This window comes from Orcinus orca, chromosome 2 (assembly GCF_937001465.1).
Source record: "Orcinus orca chromosome 2, mOrcOrc1.1, whole genome shotgun sequence".
NCBI classification, from domain to species: Eukaryota; Metazoa; Chordata; class Mammalia; order Artiodactyla; family Delphinidae; genus Orcinus; species Orcinus orca.
In genome coordinates, this window is record NC_064560.1 from 90,734,526 (window position 1) to 90,746,173 (window position 11,648).

An 11,648-nucleotide genomic window follows, 5' to 3' on the forward strand; every position below is an offset into this window, starting at 1 on the left:
GCCTCACTCCTGAGCCTTGTTCCAGGACCTCTGAGTAGAAATAACCCACCCTCTGATCTGGAATGAGTAGTCAAGTAACAGCGTGCCCTTTGCTCCGCACACCCGCTTCTCGACGCCCCCTCCTCGTGCCCTGACCACTGTCTTCCAGCACCACGAATGGTGCGGGACCCCTCTCCACAGAAACGTTGCAGGCCTGTTTCTGAGTCTTTCCTGCCCAACCCCATCTAAGCCTCCGGGCACTCATCCCTTCCTCAGGCTCCACTTGAGTCTTGTTGAAAACATCTTCTACTGAGAGAATCTGAGCAGCTAGTTAAAGCATAACCCACCCTCTTAATGATGCATTTGCCTTAGAAGGGGCTGCCCGCCCCATGGCCACTCTGGTGATGGACATGCAGGCAAGGGAGGCTGGGGGAGGAGGCCAGCCCTCGGTGCCCTCTAGGTGGTCTCCCTGTGAACAGAACTACCGGGGGCCACCTCCACCTGCCTCCACAGTCCTGCCTCTCCAGTGCCAAGAACTACTAGCATCTGGTGTTCTCATTCCATTACTACCAGGCCGGAGGAAAGCACTGCCTGGCCGTGTGGCCTCAGACAGATCATTTAACCTCTGTGAACCTCAGTCTTTGAGCAGATGTCTGAAAAGTATGTGTGGAATTGAATCTTGAGGCTTGGAATTGGAAGTGTGCATTTCGAGACTTCCTAATAAGTCAAGTAAGGTTTTCTTAAAATCCTTTCCTAATTCCACCATGCACGCACCCACCCACCCCCTCGGCTGGTCACCCCCTCCAGTGGGTCCTCAGAATAAGTGGTCCTTGCCTCTATCAGATCATTCCTCACAGGCGGCTGTACTGACTCATATGTGGGTCCAACGTGACTGTGAGATCTGATTCTTTGACTCCTGCCTCCCTGGAAGCGCTTTATGGGTGAATTAATGAATGAGAAGAACTACTATGTACCCAGTCCTTATTGGCTGCTAGGTGCCCTGCCAAGGATTCAAAATGCTAGCTCTCACCACAAGACTATTTACAGCTGAGGACCCTTAGGCTAGGCGAGAGTGAGGAACTTTCCCAAGGTCACACAGCTAGAAGTTTTGGAGCTAGAAGTGGAACTCAGGAACGTCTGACACCAGAGATCATGCTCTAACCCCCAGGCCAGGGATTCTCAACCTCTTGACCCCCTGGGCTGGTTACTTCTTTGCTGCGGGGCTGTCCTGTGTGTCGTAGGTGCTCAGCAGCACCCCTGGCCTCTACCCACCAGAGGCCATAGTAACCTCAACACCACCCCCAGCTGGGACAACCAGAGCTGTTTGCAGGCACTACTAAATACTGCCTGGGGGGCTAAACCACCCCCAGCTGGGAAGCACTGCTCTGTGCTGGGGATGTGACCCGACCCTGGCTGGGGACAGGGACTAGCTGGAACATGGAGTTTGGGGAGATATGGCCACACACCAGGGAGCACTCAGCTCAGCTGGGAAGGTAACACTGCTGCAGGGCTGGTCAGAGGGCAGCTGAGAGCTGAGCTGGCAGGATCTGATGGTGAGTGCCAGGCTCAGGCAAATACAGGTACAGGTCGTCCTCAGGGAGGGCACAGACTTGGCCTTCGACCTCCTGAGGGCCACCAAGCTTGTGTCCTCATTTCTTCACAGAGCACCAGGAAAGTCAGCTGGTGCCGAGAGTCCATCTGTGCAAGGCCACCCAGCTACACCCTGGTAATATCTGGTGGGGGCCCCAGAGGCTCGTAGGAAAGGAGGCCGTAAGTCAGGGAGCCGGTGCCAGGCCTGGGGCACAGGACACGGCTCTTCCCCAGATGCCCTGCTGTTTGTTTTCCAGCTTGGCTTGTATGCCTGGCTTCTTCTGTCAAAGCTTTTGTCCTTTTTTTCAGCTCCACCCTTCCAGATTTTTTCCCAACTCAAAATGTCTGGGCTCCCCCAACTGGAAAAAGATTGTGACAACCTGAGGTTTGCCTTGGTGGCCGTGGCTTGCCCTCAGCCCGCCCACTCCTCAGTGCGCCCTCTCCACGCACAGCAGGGCCCCCAGGAGACCCTGCTCAGGAAATGGCCTCTCACTAGAGCGCAAGCCTAGAGCCACTGCCGGGTAGAATGGCACAAGGTGAGAGCCTGGGACCCTCACCCTTGCCCAGTGCTGCCAAATGCAGAAATCCCGATGGAATTCCCCAGCCCCACATGTGGTGAGTCAGCATGAGGTCTCCCCAGCTGAATCCCAGGCACCCAGGTTGAGCCAGCCCTTCTCAGTACGTTGCAAAGGCTTCCGGTCATCTACAAAGCCAGACATTCATCTTCAAAGGCCTCCCCGTGAAGCAGAGACTGGTCGGCTGTTGCATCAGAAGCAGAATCTAGGGGCTTCTGGCGAAGCAGATAGTCATTTTCTCCTCTGACCAACCCCATCCCAGCCCTGCTTCTGACTTGCTGTGTGACCTTGGGCAACTCCCTTTCCCTCTCTGAACCTCGGGTGCTCATTAGTGCAGATAATGAATATCTGTCCCACTTGTCTCTCATAAATGAGTGACTGGATGAGAAAGCGTTCCTCAAAGAATGGAGCACACCCCAAGTGCAAGGAATGTTGGCGCGAGTCCCTGAGGCCCTGGCCCGGATCCTGGACCCCGCAGATTGTCAGACTCTCCCAGGCTGAGGCACACAGAGTGGGAGGGAGAAAGCTAATGAGAAAGTGAGACTTTAAACACGACCCAGCACATCGGACTCACCCAAGAGCAGCTTATTTATAGCTGTAAAAACATCCTGTCTGAACAGTCAGTTCTACCTCTAGAATATTAGGACTTTTTAAATCCTTATATATGATCAACTTTACTCTTTAAAGTGACACCTTGGAAGTGAGAAAAGGAAGCTTAGCTTATTATGGTTCACAATCTTGCCCTCTCCACTGCCAGTAATGAAAGTAGTGCCTGGGGATTCCGCCTGTGTGTTTAGTTATGGCTCTGATTGTCCCAAGGCCAGAGTCACATTTTTCTATTGGCACCATTGCTTTGGGGGCAAGGAGAAATTGAGTGCCTTGGACCACAAGTGGTGGGGAAACCGCAAATCCCACCGACCAGCTGGGTTGAAGGAGGGCTCAGTGGGAGAGAGGTGACCTCACCAGCTTGTGCTTTAACAGCCCAAAGCTGGGAGGCAAAGCTGGATGCCCCTGGCACATGATCACCAAGGTGACCCAGGAAGGCAGCCCCTCCCTGCTTCCACGCCCCCTCCTCAGCCCTTCATTGTCCCTAGTCACTTCTCTTCCTCTTCTGAGTGCTTGCTGTTTGTCTTCCTATACCCACTAGTTATGTGGATGGTTTGGGCGGGTGGGGGTGGGGATAGGGTGCAGGGGAAACCCAGGGAGTGAGTGGGCCCAGTCCTCGGAAATGACCCTGGAGGCTTCCCCTCAAGGAGCCGGAGCTCTCTATCTTCCTGCCCAGGCATCGTAGCATCCGCTTACCCTGCCACTAAAGACCAGCTCCTGTCCTTGGAGTGCTGGCTGTCACAAATGTGGACCTGGCTTATCTGTCTAGCCTCATATTGAGCCACCTTGCCCTCTTACTCAAGGCTCCAGCCCCATCAAACAGCTTTCAGTTCCTCAAGCCAAAGGCTCTGAACTCTCTCCAGCCTCAGGACATTTGCACAATGCTGTAGGTTTGGTGGCAGGACCTCTGGAGCTTTTGCTGTCTGCCTAAACTTGTCCAAACACACAAATCACAGAATGAAGACTTACGTCATAATAGTTTTCCACTTCCTTAGTTAAGATGAAGCAACCATTTCCGAGAAGGTAGAAGTATGTGATGTTTGTATTAAATTAAACTTAAATATCGCTAAAAAGAAATAAATAAATCCCATCCCTCCAGGTGTCTGGGTAAGCATCACTTGCTCAGAACGCTTTTCCTGAGCCCCCTCCCAATCTAAATTCAACCTCACCATGACATTTATCATATCCCTCATTGTGTGGCATTTACCACAGTTTGCAAGTATTATGTTTATTTGTATATTTATTTAGTATCTGTGAGGGCAGGAACAGTATCCTCAGCACCAAGCAAGTGTCTGACACAAGATAGACACACAGGGGCTTTTTACTGAAGAAATGAAGAAGTAGGATTTACACACTCAGGAAAGCAACTCAGACACTACGAAGAAATGGGAAGGAGGAAAAGCACAGGGACACCACTTAAAGGAGTGTCAGAAGGAAGGGGTGGCGACAAGAGATTTCCTAGAGGGGTTCTGAAGCCCAAAATGGAATGGAGCTTTGGTCCTGGATTTGGAGTTTGTTTCTAGAACATTCCTTCCAAGTTCCTAGGCACCTTCAAAAGCCAAGAATCCTGGCTGGAAGTTGAGCTATTAAATAACAAACCCAGGAGAAGGTGCCAGAGGGGACGGGCAGATGGATGCTTCGTGGTTGCGGCTGTGGTGCAGCTTCCCGGCGAGGAGCACCTGGGGGACACAAGCTGATGTGCATCCCCTTCCCAATGTCAGGACGGGATTCTGCTGGGAGCCGTTGGTGCCTATGACTGGAATGGAGCTGTGCTAAAGGAAACCAGCAGCGGGAAGGTCATTCCTCTCCGAGAGTCCTACCTGAAAGAGTTCCCCGAGGAGCTCAAGAACCACGGCGCGTACCTGGGTAAGAGCCAGAGCTGAAGGGTGGCTGGCAGGCGGTGGGCGAGGAGGGGACCTGAGGGATCCAGAACCTGCCCACACCTGAGGCCAGGGGCCTGGCTGTGCATATTCTGTGCTGACTCAGGCACAGTCAGGGGCCATTGCCTCTCCAGCCTGGCATCCACCACGTCCAGCGCCATGCCTGGCACGTCACAAGCTCTCGATAAGCAGGCAGAATAAATGACAAGCAATGCACCCCAACCTGAAATGTGTTTCAGTTGATGCTTCTAGACTCTAGGGCAGCTGTTGTTGTGTTTTCAGGTTTGAGTGCAGGAAGCCTGTCTCCCCAAGGCAAAATGCAAGTCGAGAATGTGTTAAGGTTTACAATCAAGGCAGAAGTCAGTTCCCATTAAGTACCTTAGAGTGGTCATAAAAAGAAAAGCATGAATCGTTGACCTGATGGTGATAGGTCCCAGCTGTGAGACCTTTACCTGACAGATCCCAGTCACCTCTAGCTCTGCAGGAGCAGGGCCTCCACCATCCATGCTGAGGCCCTTCTGCCATGGCCTTTCTGAAAGGGCTGAACAAGAACGAAGGGAGCAGGGGGCGAATGCCCAGGGCTCCCGTTGTCTGTGAGTCCTTCTGGGTTTCTGAACGGAACCCACCAGCTGTGAAGTTACTCATCACTAATGCAGCCTCGGACTCCACTTCTCCGTGAACTTGGGCCATCCAGAGTTGGCAGTGGGTCTCTCTGCGGTGGGAAGGTCACTCCTCCCAGAAGATCCTGGGGGGCGCAGAGCCAGGATGAAGGGCCTTCATGAGGCCCAACTGTCTCGCCTTAACTATAGTCACCATCTTGGGTGTGAGTCCTGAGGGAGTGCCTTTCTCTTCTTCCTCTTCCCTCTGGGGGTTCGTCCAGTGAGGGCAGTGTCTGGGGTCTCTGGAAGATTCCTCCCAATGTGCCCCAGGGGAGAGGGGGAGTTTGGGGAAGGAGACAGGCCGGCCAGGCTCTCCGCCTCCACACTGGGGAAGCTTATGGACTTCGGGCCACGGGTCCTCCTGTCAGCCCTTCAGGGAGGCTGTCCAGCTTTCGGGGGGGCCCCGCCTGCTGGTCAGGGAGCCACATGGGAACTGAAACCACTGCCAGCAGACGGCTGGGAAGCAGGAAGCTCTCTCTCAGCACAGCTTGGAGCTTTGAGAGTCAGCCCACGCCTGCCCCCAGGACACTCAGCCCCCAAGACCTTCCCACCACCACTGTCCCTCCTTCTGAGGAAGCCCGAATGCCCAGGGCCAACTGAGAACATTTCCAGTAGTGCCACTGAGCGCTCAACTCAGAAGACACCTTTGCTGCGCACCACAAGCCTAACCCCGCCCTACCCTCAATACACGGCCACGTTAGCCACCCGCCATGGGATATCTTGGTCTCACCTACCTTTCAAGCTCCACTTCCCAGAATACATTTCCAAGAGTCAAACACGGTGTGTCTGGAACCAGAGTAGCCCACCCTACTGCACCCACCCTCCCGGCCACTGCATCAGCTCCTCTGTGCGTCCCGCGGCCAGACTGGAAGCAACCGGTGACCCGAGAGACAGTGTTACCCACAAACACACAGGCGCACGCACGTGCATGGGCGCGAGCGCGCACACACACACACACACACACACGCAGGCATGCACACATGACAGAAGGAGACATGCATCCCCCAGAAACTGCCCAGGAACTGCCAACAAGGCCTGACACCCATCTAAAAATGGGGATCCATGATCCAGTTGCCTGGCGGAAAGTGGGACTCGCAGCTTTGCACACCTTCTGGGGCCCCACTTTCAGGAGAGTTGCCTGAAGATGCTGCACAGTCACTCCCCAGAGCTGGGCGCTCGACTGGAAAGTCACAGTGATCAGGCACAGATCCTAAGAACACGGATTGGTGGCCTTTCCCAAAGAGCCTCTGGGTTTCCATCTCTTTCTCTTTTGAGTGCACTGAAAGAAGCCTAGTCACTCCCTCTTTTGAGTTTGCAAAGCTTTGGGGCTGCAGGGGTCCCTGAGACTCCACCTAAATGCCCCGAGCGGAGCAGTTCCTCGCCTCTGCACAGCCAACTCTTCAGTTTTCGGTGGACCACTTAGCAGGGGGTTCCAGTAATGAAGAGGACACGGATTGATCCCCAGAGAGGCTATTGGTGGGGATCAAAAACAAAGGCTGCCCAATATAAAAAGAAATGTGCTAGGGTTTGCCTTTCTCTTTCCTCCCTGTTCCATCATGCACTCACCTGTGAGGCAGGTGAAGCATGGGATGTGCATGTTCCAGGTCAGCAATGCCTATTAGTGGCCCCACCTGGCTTCCTTGATGCCTTCAAGCAGGGGGTGGGCGCAGTGAGTTCTCCCCACCCTTCACCGGCCCTGCCTCTTCCAGGCCTCCTCAGCTGCGCCTGGGAACTACTGCCCTGTGGTATCACATCTGCTCGGCCTGGTCTGAATGCTCTCTGTTCAGCGGCCAGTCCTGTGGCACAGCTGAGCCACACACAGGGCCCTGGTGAGGTCTGCCAGGCCACAGGGCCAGAGACCAGCCTGTTTTCTCCCATGGCAGGATACACAGTCACATCGGTCGTGTCCTCCAGGCAGGGGCGGGTGTATGTGGCCGGAGCCCCCCGGTTCAACCACACAGGCAAAGTCATCCTGTTCACTATGCACAACAACCGAAGTCTCATCATCCACCAGGCCCTGCAGGGCGAGCAGGTAACGCAGGGGAGGCTGGGGGCAGGGCAGACGGGTGGGACTGCAGCCCAGCTCTTCCCTCTCAGGACTGTCCCCAGACCCACAAACGTCCTTCCTGGTTGGGGGTATATGCCTCCTTCACACCCGCTTTACACACCCACCTTAGAGCTGATGCTCCTTCCCCAGGAAGCCAGGCCTGGTCCCTGCCGCAGCAAGAGAACCCAGGAGAATTTGCTAGCCCGCACTTCATGGAGCCCTTGTCTCTGGTGCCTTGGCCCGACCTCTGCCCCCAACTACCAGCCTCTTTCTGGTCATGTCTAGAGTTCAGGGCCAGAGGCAGCATCCAGGCTATAGCCTCCCAGCTTGGGCTGCCAGGGCCCGTAGACATCCTGAAGGGGCACTCGTGTTCCTCAAGCCACCTTGGCGCTACCAGAAGTGAGAGGAGTCATGCCTCCACCCATAGCACGGCCCCACGGGTTCACCATGATGCCAACTCCTTTCCTTTCCCGGAATGGGCACAATGCAGAACTCTACGGCTGCCAGTGTCACCGCCCCGGATGTGGTGGGCAACCAGGCTGTGCTGCTAAGAGTCTTGTGTTGGATGGTCATGAATGCAAGCTGGAAAGCTATGTTAAGAGGCAATGATGGTGAAAAGATCAGAAAACAGGGTTCTGATCCAAGTCATTTCAATAGCCCAGGAAAACTGTGGTCCTGAGAAGCAACATAGCTTTTCCAAGGTTATAGGGTAGATTCACGGCTGGGTCAAGTTCAGAATCCAGGACTCTTGGTGGGGCTGTCTACATTGTGCTACCTCCGGACCCCCAACCATCCCTAGACCAGGCCACGGCCCCTCCTGCCCGGCAGCATCCGGCATCCATAGTGCCCTGGGCCTGAGCTGAGCCCTGTCCAGGCCCTTATTGTTATTCTTGGCTCACCCCCGGCCCTCTGGAGCCTGGGAACAGCCCTGTCTCCTGCGTTTTCTACTGCCCTTGGCCTGTCACCATGAGGACATGCTCTTCACCGGGTCAAACCTAAATCCCTCTAGCTACAGGGAGCCATCCTTCCACCATTCCTCTTCCCATCCCAGGGCACTGGCGGACCCGGGCACTGCTCTGGCCCCAGCTTCCACCCTGCCCGCCCACACTCTACCCAGGGCTGGCTCCGTCGGGAACCCTAGGCTAGACCTTGAGAGCTGAAGGGAATTCGCTGATGAATTTATGACATTTATACTGCCTGTTTCCATCTCCAACATCCGAATGAGAAACCGCAGCGCTGAAGGCAGCTAAGTTAAGTGGATTCCAAATCACCATGACCCACATCGCTGAGGCCACATGTTTAGACAGGGTCTCCCTCCGCCTCCCTCTTTGCTCTCTGTCTGCCTCTTAATTACTTCATGTGGGCGCATCTCTTCCCCCCCACCCCGTGTTTATGATTTCCTTTTTCCCTCTTCTGTATTTTTATCGTTCTCCTCGGTTAAAAGCTCTTAATGCTTGAGGATAAATTTCTTCTGAAAACACCCTAAGCCAGGGAAGGAGAAGCATTGGCTTGAGGGTCAGATGGATCAGAGTTCCAACCCAGTTTGGCTGTGACCAGCCTTCTGACCTTGGGCAAGTGACCTGAACTCTCTGAGCTTCAGTTCCTTCCCTGTAAAATAAAGACGATAATCTCTCCCAAGACAACGTGAGGCCCACACAAGCTAACCTGAGGCTGTAAAGCGTCTCACACAGGGCCTGTCCTTGGGAAGGGCTCATCTTCTTTCCTGAGCGACCCCTTGCTCCTATAAACATTTACTGAGTACCTCCTGCGTGCCAGGCACGGCACCCATGCCTGGAGGGAACAGGACAGGCACAGCTCCCACTGTCCAGAGGCGCTGGTGGAGGGAGCCGGGGCTGGGGGAGCATGGAGGAGGGACCATTGCAGGGAGTGGAGTAGGGAAGGGCAGGGGTGCTTCTAACAGGCACTGACCTAAAGGACGATAGACGTTACCGGGAGAGAGGGGAGGGGAGAGGGTACAGGCCAGAGAAAAGTATGTGCAGGGGGAAGCTGGGAAGCCAGCTGGAGCCGGGGGGCTTTTGGAGAGGAGAAATCACTTGGTATGTCGAGAGGGGATGTGGGAGCCAGAGGGTAGGGGATAGAGGCTGGTCTAGGAAGGTCACACTGAAGAGTTTGGACATTTTCCCCCAAAGCAAGGAAGCAGCATGGTCAGCTGCTGGAGGCCACTCTAGCTCCCCGCAGTGGTGGGCTGGAGGGGCCATCCTGGAGGGGGTGGGGCTTTGGAAGGTGCCTCACATGGGGGAGAAGCATCGGAGGAGGCGGGAAGTAGATGGATTCGGGACATGTTTGGCATCCACCAGGGGGACTTGCGGGGAGACTGCAGGCGGGAGAGGTGGAGGGTGGAGCCAGGGAGGACCCTTAGGTTTCTAACCGAGTGGTCAGATGGTGCCCTCACTGAAGGGGGGAACACGGCACCCATGGTGGGAGAGGAACACAGTAAGTGCTCAAATACTGAAAAGAAATCATAAGTTATCACCCAAGGTGCTAAGCCCAGAGTATTTGGAATATAAAAAATTGAAAGTGAGCGGGCTTCCCTGGTGGCGCAGTGGTTGAGAGTTCGCCTGCCGATGCAGGGGACGCGGGTTCGTGCCCCGGTCCGGGAAGATCCCACATGCCGCGGAACGGCTGGACCTGTGAGCCATGGCCGCTGAGCCTGCGCGTCCGGAGCCTGTGCTCCGCAACGGGAGAGGCCACAGCAGTGGGAGGCCCGCATACCGCAAAGAAAAAAAAAAAAAATTGAAAGTGAGCTAAATGTCCAGCAACAGAGGATTGATTAAATACATTTGGCGCATGTGTAATTTGGAATATTAGAGAATCACCAATGATCATGTTGTAGGAAAAAAATATAACACGTCGGAGAAAATACTCATGATCCATTGTTTTATTTAAAAAATCAGAATATATAAACTATACATCCAGTCTGATCCCAGATTGTAAAAATAAAACCATACACATACACACACACACCCTAGAGAAAACAGTCCAGAGGAAAAATATACTGAAACATCCATGGTACAGTTGGTTGTTGGGACCGTGGGTGACTTTTATTTTCTTCTTCATATGTTGCTTTTATTTTGCTCACTTTTTGCCATTATAATGTATCACTTACAGAATAAATGGCAATCAATAAAATTAAATAATGGAAAGCCGAGTGGGGGTCGGATGGATAACAGAAGGAGAAAAGAGGGAGGGACCTTCTCATCTGTGCGGCAAAAATTCCGAGTCAAAGGCTGTCCTCACTTTCCATCCACTGGCGAGCAGAGGCCTCCCAGTAGCCCAGCCCCACGCCCCTCTCCCCATCCCTGTGCCGCAGATAGGCTCTTACTACGGGAGCGAGATCACCTCAGTGGACGTCGATGGAGACGGTGTGACTGATGTCCTGCTGGTGGGTGCACCCATGTACTTCAGCGAGGGCGGAGAGCGGGGCAGGGTGTACATCTACAACCTGAGACAGGTACGGAGCATGGAGGATGGCCAGCTTTCCAGGGGCACCTGATCCCTGCCTTGATCAGGTGTCCACACCTGTGGAGCGGGGGAGGATGGGAACCTCTTCTGTCATTGGGCTTATATAGCAAGAGAGAAATGGGGAAACGCAGAGGGGATGCTGCAGGCCAGAGGGGGTCACGACCCAGAGAGCCCTTGCCAAGTCCCCCTGAGCCTCTTCCTGACACTGGTTTCGCAGAACCGGTTTGTTTACGATGGAACACTGAAGGATTCCCACAGTTACCAGAATGCCCGATTCGGCTCCTCCATCGCCTCGGTTCAGGACCTCAATCAAGATTCCTACAACGACGTGGTGGTGGGAGCCCCTCTGGAGGACAACCACAGAGGAGTCATCTATATCTTCCACGGCTTCCAGGGCAACATCCTCAAGACACCGAAGCAGGTAACGCCCCCCCTCCCCGGTAGACGGATGGAGCTAGGACTTGGAGTCCTGGTAGCTCACGCCCCGTCCTCACACAGGAAAAAGGAACTTGCCTCAAATCAAAATTTTGAAATGGGTGCATTTGTCTTCAAGCCCTTCCCATCACCCCTTTGGATACCCTCTCCCTGCTTAACTTTATCTCCCCAGCAACAGCAACACAATCCCAAGGACCCAAACCTCACTGGCCCTCATATGTATTCATGCAATTGACTACACGTGGAGAACGCCTGTTTGGGCTCCTCTTCTCTGGAAGTGCCTCAGGCTGGAAACAGTACTCTCTTCCCAAAAGTGACCCATCCCAAGTCCCCTCAGGTCATCACTTTTGCCTACCTATTTTATTAGTAAGATATACCACAGTTAGAGATAATG

At 54.1% G+C, this 11,648-nt stretch overlaps 1 protein-coding gene across 1 annotated transcript in view; it reads left to right on the top strand.

Moving 5' to 3' along the window:
• ITGA11 (integrin subunit alpha 11) overlaps window positions 1-11,648 on the top strand; it is a 124,845-nt gene that overhangs the window by 84,133 nt on the left and 29,064 nt on the right. Inside the window, exons 11-14 of the mRNA XM_004276237.3 lie at window positions 4,472-4,616; window positions 7,173-7,321; window positions 10,668-10,808; window positions 11,037-11,240. Coding sequence (XP_004276285.2) covers window positions 4,472-4,616; window positions 7,173-7,321; window positions 10,668-10,808; window positions 11,037-11,240 — 639 coding nt within the window. The remainder of the gene's footprint in view (window positions 1-4,471; window positions 4,617-7,172; window positions 7,322-10,667; window positions 10,809-11,036; window positions 11,241-11,648) is intronic.